The sequence below is a fragment of the Brachyistius frenatus genome, unplaced genomic scaffold (genome assembly GCF_029030835.1).
Source record: "Brachyistius frenatus isolate BFR_SWC_R1_liver_20210118 unplaced genomic scaffold, ASM2903083v1 Contig_110, whole genome shotgun sequence".
Taxonomy (NCBI): Eukaryota; Metazoa; Chordata; class Actinopteri; family Embiotocidae; genus Brachyistius; species Brachyistius frenatus.
This window is the reverse complement of record NW_027210709.1, coordinates 1-17,041: the sequence shown is the minus strand read 5'-3', so window position 1 is coordinate 17,041 and position 17,041 is coordinate 1. Positions and strand designations below refer to the sequence as shown.

General features: G+C 42.2%; 2 protein-coding genes across 2 annotated transcripts; one reads left to right on the top strand and one right to left on the bottom strand.

Annotated features, from left to right (window-relative positions):
* The first annotated feature begins 841 nt into the window (after window positions 1-841).
* zbtb41 (zinc finger and BTB domain containing 41) lies at window positions 842-9,681 on the top strand. The gene is made up of 10 exons (XM_069712583.1): window positions 842-2,108; window positions 3,400-3,607; window positions 4,794-4,863; window positions 5,075-5,222; window positions 6,600-6,729; window positions 6,810-6,905; window positions 7,017-7,123; window positions 7,219-7,324; window positions 7,433-7,521; window positions 8,324-9,681. The coding sequence occupies exons 1-10, from the start codon at window positions 860-862 to the stop codon at window positions 8,983-8,985; spliced, it is 2,865 nt and encodes a 954-aa protein (XP_069568684.1). The 5' UTR covers window positions 842-859; the 3' UTR covers window positions 8,986-9,681.
* Window positions 9,682-14,660: 4,979 nt separating this feature from the next.
* Window positions 14,661-16,543, bottom strand: LOC138629032 (complement factor H-related protein 1-like). The gene is made up of 4 exons (XM_069712499.1): window positions 16,396-16,543; window positions 16,111-16,302; window positions 15,375-15,545; window positions 14,661-15,266 (listed from the first exon to the last, which is right to left on the bottom strand). Exons 1-4 carry the CDS (start codon window positions 16,451-16,453, stop codon window positions 15,073-15,075), a joined length of 615 nt encoding a protein of 204 aa, XP_069568600.1. The 5' UTR covers window positions 16,454-16,543; the 3' UTR covers window positions 14,661-15,072.
* Between the last annotated feature and the right edge of the window lie 498 nt (window positions 16,544-17,041).

The following is a 17,041-nucleotide window of genomic DNA, read 5'->3' as shown; positions in this document are numbered from 1 at the left end:
TAATGCCCTCGTGTCATGAACCCTCTCCTCGTCATAATGCTCGACAACACCTCCTCCTCGTTTATTTCGTTTGTGACTTTTCATGCGTTACATACAAAAAAAAAACTAATAAGGGTGTCAAATGCCGCCCGTCCTTTGTTATATATTTAATGTCTGCGTATGTTTACGCCGCTGAACGGCAGCGCCAGACGACAAAAGGTGAGACAGCCAATGGGAGACGAGTTTGTTGCGGTGTCCGACATTTCTGATGGGGCGTTGCAGATATTCAGGAAATTATTTTCCCTCTGTTTATTGCCCACATTTCTTTTGTCAGCCGGGATGCGCGGGGCTCTGTAAACGTCTCACAATGACTCGGGTAAGACTGTTTTTAAAGTTACGCCTCGATATAAACGTTAATTTCCGGGGTAACATGAAAGGTCGTTTGTCGACACTCTCCTCGGAGGGGGGCCCGTCCGTCAGCCGGGCACCAGCATGTTAGGGGTCCTTCAGGGGAGCGGATTTGCAATATGGTACTTAGATAGCTTAAGTTCACATTTAAAGGCCTCTATTGTGTGTTGAGTGCAGTCTTTATGACAAATGACCATTTTCTGTTTGGTATTAGTGGGAGAAAAACCTTCAACGTCAGCAGTAGGTGTTTTAAAAAAAAAAAAAAAAAAAAAAAAAAATGCACAGTGTCCCATGTGTGCCCTATCCTGTTCTTGATGATGACATCACTGTGTTGTTAAGTCATTCACATGCTGAGCCATGTGTCTGTGCTGTCACAAAGCCGGCAATTAGCCCCTCTGCATGTTCAGTCTCAGCATTGTTGCTCTTCCTCTGGTTTTCAGGTGTGATCCCAGGTGACCCCTCAAACACACCAATGAAGAAGAAGCTTAGTACTACGATGCGTCCCAAGCGGGGCCGGCAGGTCGGTGCCAGCAATGACCGTGCTGCAGACCCAGCTGCTGCGCTGGGCTCCGACGCTCCAGCAAACTCTGCAACTGTCCCACATTCAGCCCAGCGAATCAGACACCTGACCATGTCGCAGCAGAGCCACAGCCTCCTTATGTTCTTGAACGAGGACCGGACCCGGCAGAAGTTCTGCGATGTCTCTGTGTCGGTGGGTGGGAAGATCTTCAGTGCCCACAAGGTGGTGTTGGCTCATGGGAGCAGCTACTTCCACGCTGAGCTGTCCAAGAACCCAGATGCAACGACACATTTGACTCTGGACCACGTGGAGGACTCTATTTTCCAGCACCTGCTTGGGTTTTTGTACACCGCTGAGTGCAGTGTTGCAGAGAAGGACCTCCCGGTTCTAACAGAAGCGGCCCGATTCCTGGACATGATGGACATATTAAAGCTGTTATGTGAGGAAGGGGAGGTCCACCCTGTAAGTTTGATCCAGGCTGAGACAAGAGGATCACCCCGGGTGGAGTTTACCCCGAGTGACTCACCAGGACCCGACACGGACATCCAGAGCCCACCTGATGCTAAGGGCACCCGGTTCAGTCGCAGGTTTAGCTCTGAAAACTCCCTGCATGGCCACGTAGCCGAGAGCCACGCTGATGTCCAGCAGGAAGTCTCGATTGAAGAGGACAAGACAACAGGTCAGAGGAGTGCTACCACAAGGAGATCAGCTCGTAGGAGGAGAACGCCCACCAAGTACAAGAGAGATGACGTCGAGTACTCCATCACGAGCCCTGAGGAGAAACAAAGAAGTGTGCCACCAAAGCAGCAAGATGGAGAAACACTTGAAGAAGCAGGGGAGAGGGTCGTGAAAAGCCAGACGTCCAGCCTGCATGTGAACGAGACATCTAAACCAGCTGATGGGGACGACGTCATGGATGAGGACGAGGAGGAAGAAGAAGAAGAAGAAGAAGGAGGAGGAGACGTGAACGTGGACATCGTTGCCCAGAAGAAAGTTGCTGAGGTTTGTGGAGCGAACAAAAGAACAGGTCAGCGGGTTTCAGATGTCGAGAGGACGGAGCAGCTGGCTGGTCGAGAGCCGGCAGCAGGAAGCTCCACCCAGAGTCCGGTGTATCCTGAAGGTCTGGCTCCAGTCATCATCCAGACCTCCAGCAAGAAAACTCTCAAGTGCCCCAAATGTGACAAGACCTTTGACCGCGCAGGTGGGAACCGTGCAGATCTAGATTATTGTCATATACGGTAGCTCATGCAGTTGCAGTAATAAAAGTTGAGGGATAGCTGTAACACGAGTCATCTTACCAAGAATCCTCTCTATTACTTCTCTAGTTTTACTTACTATTATTCAAATTATAAAGTTTATTGTTGCATGGTTTTGGAGATAGAACCGGAACTAATAAGGGTTTTTTTTGTATTATTATACATTGTTATTAAAGCAGCAGTAATGCCTCTTTAGATCCAGTGTGTGGTTTGTCCAGTCTGGGCTACTGTAGAAACATGTCAGTGCAACATGGCTGCTCTGTGGCGGGGGACCCGCTACCTATGTAGATATGAGGTGCTCATATCAACATAACAACTCTTAGTTTCAGGTGTTTATACCCAAATGGAAACACAGTTAAAATATTATATTCAATTTCTGTCTGTAGCGCCCTCTTAAATCCTACACACTGGATCTTTAAAATAAATGTGTTTTTTTCCGCAAACTGATTAATCATTGAGTCTACAGGATGTCAGAATATAGTGGAAAATGCCCATCGTAATGTCTTTAAATTACTTAGTTTATCTTACAAACACCCCAAAATCCAGTTCTTCATTTAACAGCAATTTCTTATATTTAAAAAGCTGGAAGAAGCAAATGTTTAATGCTTTTTTTTTATTATTTGTATTTTTTTTTTATAAATGACACTTGGAATATCAGAATTATTGTTCGTTCCCCCTGTTTAAAGACCGAGAGGCACGGTAAGGCCCAAGGTAATGGCTCCCTACACTTCAAAATGTGTTTTAGTCTGTGCTACTTCTCTCGGATGTTTGGCCATAACTGTAGAAAGTAGAACGTTTCTTTTTGCTGACTTAAGATCTGAGTGTAAGTCGGGCACCTGCAAGCAGAATTCGTGACATCACAACTGAAGTTAGTCCTGGTCCAATTGGCATCTTACAAAAGTGTGATGTGGAAACTTTCCAGTGAGGCAGGAGACATCTTTTATACAGTTGTTAAAAAGTATTTGCACATTAATAGGTTAAGGATTGTGTCACCTGTTGTCACCGTCAGAAACTCTCTGAAATCTGTAGTTGTGTTCAAGTTGAAAGTGTAGAGGCTCTTCTCTTTATACCTATTTAGGAACACAGCAAGTTTTTTTTTTTTTTTTTTTTTTTAACGTGATGAAAAATGTGAAAAAGCCAGCAGTCACGATGGGGGCATGTTTACCGATTGGGACTATGCTAATGCCTCAGATGGGTATTATATATTATTTAATGCACCTGTCCTGCATTTTTCAGGGAAATACGAGAGTCACACCCGAGTGCACACAGGAGAGAAACCGTTCCAGTGTGACATCTGTCTGCAGCGCTACTCCACCAAGTCTAACCTAACCGTACACAAGAAGAAGCACGCCAGCGATGCTCCCTTCCAGAAGAAGGAGCACAAATGTCCCTTCTGCAACAAACTCCATGCCAGCAAGAAAACACTGGCCAAGCATGTCAGGAGGTGAGCCGTGGTCATATCCCACTTATTGTCCTTTCTGTTAAGTTTACACCTGGTGGGTCATGCCAGCACACACAACAACAGGACATGTTGTACAGCTAGGTTGTCAGAAATCTATTCAGTGTAGGTGTAACTTTTGTGCTTTTACTTGTAAATACGTTTCCACCGATTCGTCTGATTACAGTTTGGTTAGCAAACGTCGTAGAAGCTAGTTGTAATGCTGCGTTAAGCGTCATGTCATTTTACCTGCCTTGATAAAATAACGTTACTGGCAGAATTAAGGCAGCAAAAAAAACAAATTGTTTGTTCAAGTAAAAAGTTTTAAGTATTGGAGAATGCGTGTACCAGGCTGTAGAGAAGGATAAAGGTCATGACAGGTGCCCAGAAGTGGAGCCAAAATATCTTGGAAACCTGAGCTGCCATCTTGCTTTGGTGACGTCATTTACGACCAGAGTCTGACTCACTAGATGTTTGATGTTGATATAAACGAGCAACAGCCGACCGTTTAGGTCGACATTCCCCTCCTTTTTCCGCTAAACATGTGTTACCGTTTTCAAAATCCCCGTCACAACAGGACACAACAACAACAACCTGTGAACTAGCAAGCTACACGCTGACAATGGCAAGTTTTGATGATTCGGATCATGCAATAAGTCAGCGTTGCCTGCGTTGATTCGTCGCCGTCGCAACTGCACAGACTAGTTGCAAACGTCACTAAAGCAAGATGGCATGTCAGACATCGTGCTTTTCAGTTTTGTAAAATTGGAGGAAGTGGTGGAGCTTTGTCCATCTTGATATTCAGTCTATGGCGTGTACCATGTGTCTTATGGTAATTATTCTAATAGCAGATGAGACTTTTCATAAAAGGAAAAAAAAAAAGTTCAGCCTCATGGTGGTGCTAGAGGCGAAGCTGTCGGCTGACTCACATTATCATCATCCGTACAGCTATGCACCTGCTGCAACTACAAATCTACTATTTTAAACCTTTAAATGGGTGTATTAATGGGTGTATTAATGGGTGTATTAATGGGTGTATTAATGGGTGTATTAATGGGTATATTAATGGGTGTAAAATAAATGGGAAAAAAATGTGTACCATTGACCTCGTTCTGGACATCAACGAAGATGTTAGATGAGCTGCTGCCACAGTCTTCCTCAGTATAATTATTTATCTTCACTGTGCTGCCAGGTTTCATCCAGACAACATCCAAGAGTTTCTCACCAAGAGGAAGAAGAAAAGTGAAGGCTGGAAGTGTAATGTAAGGACTAGTGTCAGTTTATTATTTACATGTTGTTTACAATATTATTCACAAATGTATTTTTCCAGATGATACACCATTTTTTTTTTAGGCTATATTCACATGAATATACCCAGAACTTTCTAGTATGTGTTCAGATGAGGTCAGATAATGAATGGATGACTTGATCTTAACTGTCTGTAACCTTTGAATTTTTTTTTTTTTTTACCAGATTTGTTTGAAGACCTTCTCCCGCAGGCCTCATCTGCAGGAACACATGATCCTGCACACGCAGGACCGGCCCTTTAAATGCACCTTCTGCGACGAATACTTCAAGTCCAGGTTTGCGAGGCTGAAGCATCAAGAGAAGTATCACTTGGGTAAGAAAAGCACAATGAAAACAAAATTTGTAAATTTTCTAAATTTGTAAATAGGATGTACACACCAGAAAAAAATCCCCCTTTTCTTTTCACACACACACACACACACACACACACACACACACACACACACACACACACACACACACACACACACACACACACACACACACACACACACACACACACACACACACACACACACGCTGGTTCCTTTTGTCTGCAGCCAAACATGAAGTTCTGCACATTCTCAGTTGACTACAGTGTGGTTTTGCACGTTGCCATTAATCGAGTCATCAAGTGAATAGAAATATTGTGCCAGCTATCGTAGCATGGCTCGTTACAGTGGTGAGTTTGTGCAGGATGCTCCGTGCCGCCGTGATGGTGATTCTAATGATTCTCTCTGACCAATCACTGGTCTGCAGTGTTTTCACGGCACCTTTTAGTATCGGCTCAGCTCGCTTAAAACCTCGATGGTTTTAAGAGACCAGAAATAATACCAGGTACCGTCTACAACTTCTGCCCAATGGAAAACCAAAAAGAGCGAGCCGAGCCAGTACCAGCATCAGCAGTGAAAAAGAGCTTAAAAATCACGTTTACTACATCTACATACTACTACTCCCACCGAGTGCACCATGTTGCTCTGCTTTGTTTCTACAGTAACCCAGAAGAGACAAACCAAACACTGACTCTAGAGAGGGTCTTTAGTGTGTTTTGCAGCCACTATGGAATCTCTTAGATCAGGGCTGTCAAATATACGGCCCGCGGGCCAGATCCGGCCCGCCAGGGGGTCCAGCTCGGCCCGCCGGATGACTTTGCTAAGTGTGAAAATTACAGAAAGACATAAATTGCATTTCTATGAGAATATGGAGGTTTATGAGTACAAACGTTTTTTTTTTTAATCGATCCAGTAATTGCTTCAAAAACAGCGTAAATGGGTTGATGTCTGAGTTTTTGGTCTTTATGTTTCTAGTTTATTGTAGAAAGACCTTAAAATAGGGTTTATCATCCAAAAACCTTCACCAATGATTTAAACAAAGAGAAATGTTGTCGTTATGTCTGCGTTATTATGCTATGATTTTACTGGTCTGGCCCACTTGAGATCAAAGTGGGCAGTATGTGGCCCCTTAACTAAAATGAGTTTGACACCCCTGTCTTAGATGCTTGAAAGGGGAGGCTGAGGCGAGGGGGGGGGTTCAGTTAGTTGCAATGCGTATCCTCACCGCTAGTACACAGTGCTCCTTTGAATTAGATATTAAAAGAGAGAAAATTCCTAAGATAAAATGTTTTCCATCATTAAAACCTTAAAATGCTGAAATTACAAAAGTGTTACTGTAGCAATCGACAACAAGAAATGTTATCCTGTCTCATCCTCAGGTCCTTTTCCCTGTGAGATCTGTGGCCGTCAATTTAATGACACAGGCAACAGGAAGAGGCACATTGAGTGCACACATGGAGGTAAAAGAAAATGGACCTGCTTTGTTTGTGGGAAATCTGTAAGAGAAAGGTACGTGTCTCTGTCCCAATAAAATAACTGCTATATTGACATTATGAGTTACAATTTGTATTTATATTTTCTCCTAACAGGACAACATTGAGGGAGCACTTGAGGATCCACAGTGGAGAGAAGCCTCATCTGTGCAGTATTTGTGGCCAAAGCTTCCGTCATGGCAGCTCCTACAGGTGAGTAACAGTGGCAGTGTTTGTGATTGTACATTTTTTTCAAAGCTCTCAGTGTGACTGGCTGTGTCTTCAATAGACTCACCTCTAATGAGCAAACTTTTCCTTGGACAGGCTCCACCTCAGAGTCCACCACGACGACAAGCGCTACGAGTGTGACGAATGTGGGAAAACCTTCATACGCCACGATCACCTGACCAAACATCAGAAAATACACTCAGGTAGTGAATAGAGAGAGAGAGAGAGAGAGAGAGACAGACGTAAATAATGTTGACATTTCCAATCAGTGTTAACGCTAAGGCTGTGTTTATCACAGGAGAGAAAGCACACCAATGTGAAGAATGTGGCAAGTGCTTCAGGCGCCACGATCATCTGACAGTCCACTACAGAAGTGTTCATCTGGGGGAGAAAGTCTGGCAGAAGTATGTCATATAAATCATAGATGGTGGTGTTTTGTTGTGGCAATTATTTCCAGATTAACATGAAAGTTAATGTCTTTGTTAATGAGGTATTTCCCCCCACCCCCTCAGGTATAAAACTGCTGTGCATCAGTGTGAGGTTTGCAAGAAAGAATTTAAAGGAAAGTCCAGTCTTGAAATGCACTTCAGGACTCACTCAGGTACAGTACAAATGGATATATTTGCTTTAAAATATGCATGAGAGCACACAAGTGGCTTTTAGATGCTTTAGGAACAATTGTTTTCTCAAGCCTGTTTGCTAAAATATGCCCCCCTTAGTTACTGTTGCTAGGCTTGTCAGGGTTTCTGCTCTTGCACAGCTCGTACAGTATTTAGCCTACAGCGATAACGGTGAGATTTACCACACAAAATTCGTGACAATTTCTGAAACTGTAGGTCTACAATTTTATGCCGACTTAAACAACAACAACAACAGCAGCAGCTGTGGATATCGACAACTGAATGCTTTCAAATTGGATCAGCTGCAGCCGGCGTAAGCTACGGCGAAGACCGTTAAAAAACCAGTCGGTGATGCATTTAGAAGACGCGTGGAAATATAGGAGCAGGGTGGAGCTAGTTAGTTCTGTATAAGATGCTTCCGATGGACGAGAGAAAAAGGGAGTTGACGAAGTAACGCGGTGTAATTTTCAGTGTGTTTAGCTCGAGTTTCTCGAGTAACCAGACTGAAGACGGAGCAGGAGAGAGCTGCTCACGGTGAAAACAAAAGACACCGCCCTTCAAACTCTGCAGATTCGGAGTGTTGCTCTGTTTATTGCTCCTCACATGCACTTATTGTTTTGGCCGTGTGAAGGTATTCAAAGCCCGACAGACAATCAGTGTCCTGGGGCGGGGTGCATCAAAACGTTTTTTTTTTCTTTTTTTTTTCCTCGTCATTGTACTTGAAAGCGAAGACGCAAGAGAAACGACTGTCTGAACATCCCTCTTCCAACCTTTGTGTAACAGGTGAGAAACCCCACAGATGTCCCGAGTGCCATCAGACGTTTCGGATCAAGAAGACCTTGACGAAGCACATGGTGATTCACTCAGACGCTCGTCCTTTCAACTGTCCTCACTGCAGCGCCACCTTCAAAAGAAAAGACAAGCTCAAGTACCACGTGGACCACGTGCACAGCGCCCGCTTTACCGAGCCGCCCGTCGGCACGCTCGGCGACGACAAAATAGTCTCCCTTCCTTACGAGGAAACCTCGAAGACGTACCACGCGGAGCCGAAGTCGACCCTCCAGAGCCCTCCTCCTCCTCTTCCTCCTCCCCCTCCCCCTCCTCCTCCGAACGTCTGCGTGCCCGTCACGTTGGTTCCCGTCCAGATGGCGGGAGGAGCGCGGGGCGACCTGAGCGCCCACGGGGCCTCGACTCTCTCCTCGCAGACTCACGGCGTCGTCGGCATGCAGGCTCAAGGACAGCAGCAGAGCTCCGGCTACCAGGCGGCCACCGACCTGGCGTTCTTGGAGAAGTACACCCTCACCCCTCAGCCCGCCAACGTCGTCCACCCCGTGAGGCCCGATCAGATGCTGGACCCCCGAGAGCAGTCCTACCTCGGCACGCTGCTGGGACTGGACTCCGCTTCCTCTGTGCAGAACATCTCCAACTCTGATCACGCGCACTGACGCTCCTCAGACAAACAGACACGGGGCCTTTAACGCCACCGTCTGACAAATTTAACACGGAAATGCAACAGGAAGAGAAGAGGACAAGACACCGAATTCACCACTTCAGTGATGAATTAATGTCCTCGCTGTAAAATCGTTGTATTTAAGACTGAACAGCACTTAAATATTTTCGAACACCTCACAGGACGTTCACATGTAATTATTAGGGCCCGAGCACCGAGCGTCGGTGCGAAAGCCCGGTTGTTTTTCGTAAAAATGTTATTTTTCTTCTTGGTCGTTCTTCTTACGTAAAGTGATTTTCCTATTTGGAGGCTTTATCATCTTCAAAAACTCATTAAAGTGGACACACATTTGTCTCCCGGTGAAAAATTTCGTATTCTAGTGGAGTCGCGAGTGGGCGTGGCCAAACGGCTCGAGAGCGCCCCCTACAGAGATGCCCCGGCGCCCACATTTACCTAAATTCACCAAATCCGGTGGACACGTGTATCACACCTGGACGCACTAAAAAGTTACATTGCACCGTTACGTCAACTCGACAGAAAGTCCACCATTTTGAATTTAGTCGCCATTTTGGGCGATTCTGACACGTTGTACTTTGTCGAACTCCTCCGAGGGATTTTGTCCGACCGACTTGAATTTAGGTTCTATGGATAGAAAACATGTTTGGGATTAAAAGTTGTATAAATAATTCGTTTTCGTCGATGCGTGTGCCCGTAGTGTGGCGGCCTTTTTGAGCATCTCGCCATGAAACTACGAGTTGCTTTAAATCTTGTGTACATGGACCGACCTTCTCCAAACATCACAGGTATGATAACAGCCCCGCCCCGAAGACCCCTGTGGGGTAATATTCTCTCATAGTCGTAGCGCCCCCTGTTGGCCACTGGAAATTACACGTTTCATACTTCCACATTCTACGTTGAGCTGGTTGATCACATGAACGTAAAGTCGGGCCACAATAACCTGAACATGTAGTTGATGATATATTGAGACATTCGTTCGACTTTGCCAATGGGCGTCGCCGTGACGATGCGGCAAAGTTTGATATCTCGCCGTGACACAGGAAGTTGATGTTTAAGGTCAAAGGATGCTTGAAACCTCACAAAACGTGTGGCATACATCCGGCGTGTTGAGATGATACATGTGATATGCGTTTTGCAAGTGGGCGTGGCCAAACGGCTCCCTCACCGTGTCACAGGAAGTTGATGTTTAAGGTCAAACCTCACAAAACGTGTGGCATACATGTGGCGTGGTTATATACCTGTTTTGCGAGAAGCGGGGATACGCGCTGCACGTCGGGGAGACGGCTTCGGGGAGGCGGCGCGCGGGAGTGCGAGGGCCGTACATCACTGCTTACAGTTTTAATTCTCTGTTGCATTTTTTTTTTTTTTACACAGAGAAGAAGAAAACTGGATTTCACCCAAAAAGTACATTTTTGTACTAATTTGCTGACAATACAGAAACAAAACAAAACGAGGCTTTCTCTTGTAACATGACTTCAGCAACGTTTTTCTTCTGTACACCTCAACATGAGCACGACTGGAACTTTTGGTGTCACTGAACTTGTGTATGAAGTGTTTGTCACTTTCTATTTTCTGTGTTTTTATTATCTGATGTAATCTTTTTTTATGGAAGAGCAAAAAGAAAAGATAACAATTTTGATAAATTGATCAAGTAATAATACATAATGATAAATAAATATCTATAGATTAATTGCTGATTTAAAAAAAAAAAAAAGTCACAAGTGGTAAGCTTGTAAAACTGACTGAAGGAAACTTCAACTGTGGCCTTTACATGTCCTGTGATGTGTGAGCAGCCTGTTCAACCTGTCATATAAAGGATTTGTAACTGCAATGCAAAGTTAATATACAGTCGAAACAAGGGTTTGTTTTTCACTCATGCAGCTTATATACGAGCACAAAGATAATGAAGTATTTTTATGTTGATATACTTATAAACATTATAAACATTACTTTAATCACATAAAATGGGATGAAATAACATTTTGTTGATTAGGAAATAATTCTGTTTTTTTTAATGAGGAAGGAAAAGCAAAACAGTAACAGTGTCCATCACGTGAGATCAGATGTTTTACATCCTGGTGGAGTTTAATTTGGTGGCAGTTACAGGCATTTTGTTCAGAAATGAAATTTCAAATCTTCACATCGGTAAACGGCAATGATGCTCTTCTCCAACTCTGTGTCACGATCATTAAAACCTGAATTGAAAACACGGGTGTGTGTGAGTTCAGTCTTGCGTCTCCAGGATGTACACCACCCGTGAGAACCTCCAGCCTTTATGTGAGCGTGAACAAGACAATCGGGTTTAGATTGTAGATGGATGGACGGACTGCTTTCAGTTCTCGGGATGCTTCAGTGTTGAAATTCAAGCTGAAGACTTCGTTCAGGGAGGTCCATATTTATCAGGCGATTTACTTTTGCGGCTTTACTGCCAGTAGTTATAGATTAAAATGAGAAGCCATCACAGGGTGGGACAGTACAATCGTTGCTTAGTTTTCTCTAAGAAACTTCCACGCTTGTATTTGTTTTCAGTCTTTGAGCAGATTCGAAGTCAGCTGCATCTTCGTCTTCGTCACAAACCTGAGCAGAAATCCTGGTAAGAAGACAGAGATTTTATGAAATTTAAAACAGCTGTAATATTGCATAAGAATAAAGTCAAATGCAAATGTTGTTAAAAACGAATCGAGCAGGGATACTTCAGTGGAGAGACTTCCAAATGAATTATGAGTGCAGTATGAATACAATGTGTTTGTTTTAAAGAGGAACACTCACCGTCGTCCGCTCAAACCAGCCACAACCTGCGAACAGTCATAAACACACGGCAGTGAGTCTTCTGTTTGCTCCTCAGAGGGAGATGAAGTCAAGTATTTGAATTCAAATCACATAATTCAAATCAGCCCACAATGAATCAGCTGGATTTATACGACACACTGTTTACTAAACGGCTGAATGTGCTTCCCTGCCTGCTCCTACTCTTTCGGCGCAAAGAAAACAAAACACTAACAGCCTTAAAGGGACGCTCGTTTTTCACATCACAGTCTGTTTAGAGGCCTTTGTGTGTGCTTCTGCATTTGTGGAAGAGTTGTCCAAAGTTTTTAATAAATGAAGTGAAGTCTGATAAACTGCCTCAAGTGACGTCACGTGAGGCAGTTTATCAGACTTCACACAGAATTTGTTGCGGCTTAAAGTTTGAAAATGGAAAAAGTGAGCTTACCAGACAGACTGACGAGGTTTGTCCTCAAACTGAGCCTAAAGCCTCCATGCTACATTAGCCTTAACCAGCATCAGCATAAAAGCATATCTGAATCACGTAAATCGAGTTGCAAAGTGGGAAATGTAGGCAGCAGGTTTTGACAAGGGAGAAGTGAAGGACTGTAAATTAGTTGACTTCTCATTTAAAGTAGTAATCCAACATTTTGGGACGTTTACTCATTTGATTGCTCGCCGGGCCGGATGCAAATGCTCTAAGATCTGCCAAACAGCACCTCTAATGCCGGAATCAGACTGCAAGAATTCAGTCTGATTTTGACACAATTTAGTCGTTACCGTCAAATTTCCAGTATCTGACCTGAATACTGGTCAGATGAACATCAGGTACAAAAAACAGACCTTGTATAGTGTGACATCATTAAAGAGAGACATGCGGCATCCGGGACATCTCACAACACCCGACAAAATATCTGACATTTGTTTTTTGTTTGTTTGTACGAATCAAAAAGTGACATTTATTAGAAAGCATCAGACGTGTTGGTAGGTGGATTTTGTTGCTTTTAGGCAGAGCCAAACTGTTTCCCCCAGTTAAACTGATCATCTGCTGACCGTAGTTTTAATATTTATTTTCATATTTACAGTCCATCCATGAAAAGAGATCAATATTGTAATTGAAGTCATGGCAAGAAAATTCGATATTGTGGAAAAAAACAAACTCCAAAATGTGAAAATATTGCTTTGAGGTCAGGTTTCATGCACTGTATCACTGAGTTGAGGCACATTATGTTTACGCCTTGTTGCCCTCATTGTTTAGATGTGATGACAGAAAACTGATCATCTTTGCGAAGACACTTTCTGTTCTGTAAAACTATTTGTCAGCATCTCAGCTGCATCATGTTAAAAACAATTGTGCTCCTACTCTTCTTTCCTCTGGATGCCATATTAATAATATAATGAGCTTAAAGATACTTACACTTTGTCAACACCAGTTGTCCATGAGTGCACTGCGCCACAGAGTAATGATCCGACAACCACCATGATGCGCGCACACACGCCAGTTTCTTCCTCGTACCATCTTTTATGAATTGAACTCCAACAGGTATTAACCTACGATCTTCGTTAGTGTTCATAGAACAGTGGATATCTGCACAGAAGAAACAACAACAATAATATTGAATGTAAAAACGTGCACATTGGTATTTCAAAAATAATCGGTCAGTTTGCGTGGCGACGCCATTTGGAATGACGGGGAATTTTCCACATTTGTCAACTGAAATGAAAAAATAAAAATGTTTGAGAACACAATTATATCAAGCTACCGTAGTGGAGTTAATCAAGGTAACATTTTAGCCCACATTTAGATTCCCTCAGCCTCAGTGATAGACCTGTTCTACCCTGAAATCACTTATATAACTCTGATTGGTTAATTGGCTGATATTTTATACAGACAAATAAAGAAATGAAACTACTTATTTACTTGTTGTAGAATCAGGTTCAGTCTCTCGGTCACTGGACGTGGAGCCAGTAGAAGATCCTGCAAGATACAAAGCAGGCGCCGAAGTTAGTTATCGCTTTGGGATTTTATGTTTACACATGTGAGACATCAGTGCACTAAAATGTAATTTTTAGAAATATAATAAATAAATATAGATACAAAATATATAATAATATTATTTTATAATGTAAGTTTTCATTTCGGCACATATCAAACAAAATGTACATGGATACCAATATAACTATGACTGGCCAATATTGGCCAATAAACAGTGCCAACCAGTAAATCAGTTGGGCTCCGATTCAGTCCTATCCATTCATGTAGAAAAAAAAACATGAATTTCACATGCGCTAAAACTTATGTGATCACAGGTCCTTGTACACATGTAAAACATGTTTAGGAACATTTTAATGGTGTAATATGTGAAGCACATGTAGATTCTCATGTGAAAACCTTTACACATATATTCCCCAAATTATCATATGTTGCAACATGGGGTAAGCATAGGTCATACACGTGATCACATGTGGAAAACGTGGGAAACTCATGTTTTTCTGTTAGAAAAAAATTAATTTTCCTCCGTGATTCTGCTCCGAATGAACACTGTTTCACGTGTCATGTGATCCACTGCTACTATAAACATATTGATACCCAAAGTTGAGTTGGAGCCCAAAGGGAAGAAAAAGGTAGCCAACAAGTGTTTTGTATAAACTCCTTCAAGACGGTTGAAAAAGCTCCAGGTGATGACTTTATGAAGCTGATTGACAGGATGAAGAGCAGATTAATATTGACGATTATAATGTGATCATTTCCTACGCAACTGAGGTTATGTCTTTGGTTGGTTTGTTTGTTTGTTTGTTTGTATGCAAAATTACAGAAAAACTACAAGTCAAAATTTTATGAAACTTTGTAAAAGGGTGTAGCATGGGCAAAAAAAAAAAACAACTATGAAAATTTGGAGTGGATTCAAATCACAGGGCGAATCCACAAATTGTTTGAAACTTTAATTGATCATACGAGAAAAGGCATTCGGCCTACAATAATTCATCTTAAAATCCAGTAGTGACTAAACATAGACCATTCTAGAAAAACGATGACTCCAGATCACAATCTATATTCATACTAGTAATCCTCTGGGATACATCGGGGACACAGTTTCATAAATAAGAAACAGAACCAGAAACTTTTGACTGCCACTATACATATGTCAGACAGATAAGATCAGCTGATAAACTAATGAAAAAACGACCTCCACCTGCAGGTTGTGGAGCCACTGCCAACAGATGTACGTAGTGTGTTCTCCACCTGTTCCCCCCTGCAGATCCACCATGCTTGTCTTTTCGAGATATAGAGTACCTCTCTCTACTTACGGCACGTTGGGACTCCATTCCACTGCCCAGATGAGCAAGTGACGATTTCGGTGTTTCTTCCATTTGGAGTATATCCAGTTTTACATCCATAACGTACTCGTGAATTGGCAGCAAACACCTCCTGGTATCTTTCAAGGATGACTGCATGGGGAATTTGAGGAGGCTCAACGCATGCATTGTTACTTCCTATAAAAAAAAGATTAAAAAAAAAATGAATAGGTGAATGTGCAACGATGAGTGGCAACAAGGTGTATCTGCTAAAAAAAAATAAACTTAGGGATGTGACAGACTTACTTTCACAGACAGGCAAAGAGGACCATGTTTGATTTATACAGGTGGCGGTTATAAGCCTGTCTTTGACTTCATATCCTTCGTTGCACGTTATATCGATTGTCTGTCCCTGAACATTTCTGTTTTCTGTGTATTTTCCGTTGGTGATCGTCGGTGGAAGGCAATAGTTTTCATCTGAGGAAAAAGAAAGAACCAAAGAAATAATTTGACGACATTACCATAGCAACAGTCTTTAAAATCTCTCTGTAAACTCTCATCAGCTCATCATCAAACGCCTGGAAAGACAGCAGACATTTAAACAACAGTAACCATTACACTACTAGTTACTATTACGTACAAGTAACGTAATACCACCAAGCGCTGATCATTTACACCACAATTAAAGTTGACTCAAATTTCTGATTTGCATTTCATAAACCATTCAATTACATTACGTATTAGCACAATTTGTGCTCCATATATTTCCTTTAAAAACAATTTTTATTGTACAAATTAAAGCATGTGTTTTGGAATTATTTCAATGCTAATTACAGACAGAGAATGAAACACTTATTTTTTTTCCCTCAAAATAATTAGTTATTTCTGGCTCAAGGCTGAACAGTATTTGAAAATACAATAACAATTAAGGAGATTTTAAGACTCCACAGTGTCACAGTGAGAGGTGGATGATATTAGAATAAAGGTTAAACTTCTGCAGGGTCTAATTGTCTAACTCAAACAAACCTGAGATAACATTTACCTATGCATTGAGGTTCATGAGACCATCTTCCATTTTGACATGTGCTTGTCGCCCACCAACCCTCCACCGCTGGTTTAAGTCCGTTATCACAGGCGTAAGTGACCGCAGTTTTATCAGGATACGTGTCTTGTTTAGGGACCAAATAACCTCCATTCAGGACGGGAGCGGGACACGGCTCTGCTGCACTTTGTGCTGAAACAGTAACAAACAGGCGAGCACTACACTGATATGCTAAATAAAAGATTTTGAAAATGATTCTGGGATGACAGAATTTAATGTTCTTACCATGCAGCACTCCTGGAAACCAAATCAGAAACACAAATCCAAGATAACTCACGCACATGTTGTCAGGGATTCAAACACTGCACGGCGAAGCAGGCCAGCACAGATCACAACCAGTTAATAATTCCCCGACAAGTTCAGAAATGAGGAGTAACCACTCGATGTAGCTGTGAATCTGACATCACAATGTTGCCATGCCAACAGGTCAAAATGCAGCAGGCGTATACAAACCCATACAAATCCACAAAACTGCAGACTTCTCCCTGATTCTTCTTTGCTTATTGATCTCAGAGACATGTCAGCTATATAGTATAGAAAAATACTTTCACCAGCAGAGGTAGTTAAAAAACAAATCAAAAAAATCTTTGGTTTAATTGATGACTTTCAACATTTTAAGAATGTTTTTCATAATTGTGACAGTCAGAGTTATGACATGCAGTGTTATGTATAAAAATAGCAACTTATAATTGGTTTTTCAAAAATAGCAGTCACAATTATTGCATATATCATTATTACATTATAAATTGTCTCTAGATTGTTATTATTACAGAACAAACCAGAGAAACTTGCTTTGGGAAAACACATAAACAGTGAAATCTCAGCTTTATGACAGTTGTTGTTTTCCCCATCAAAAATGTTTTCATACATT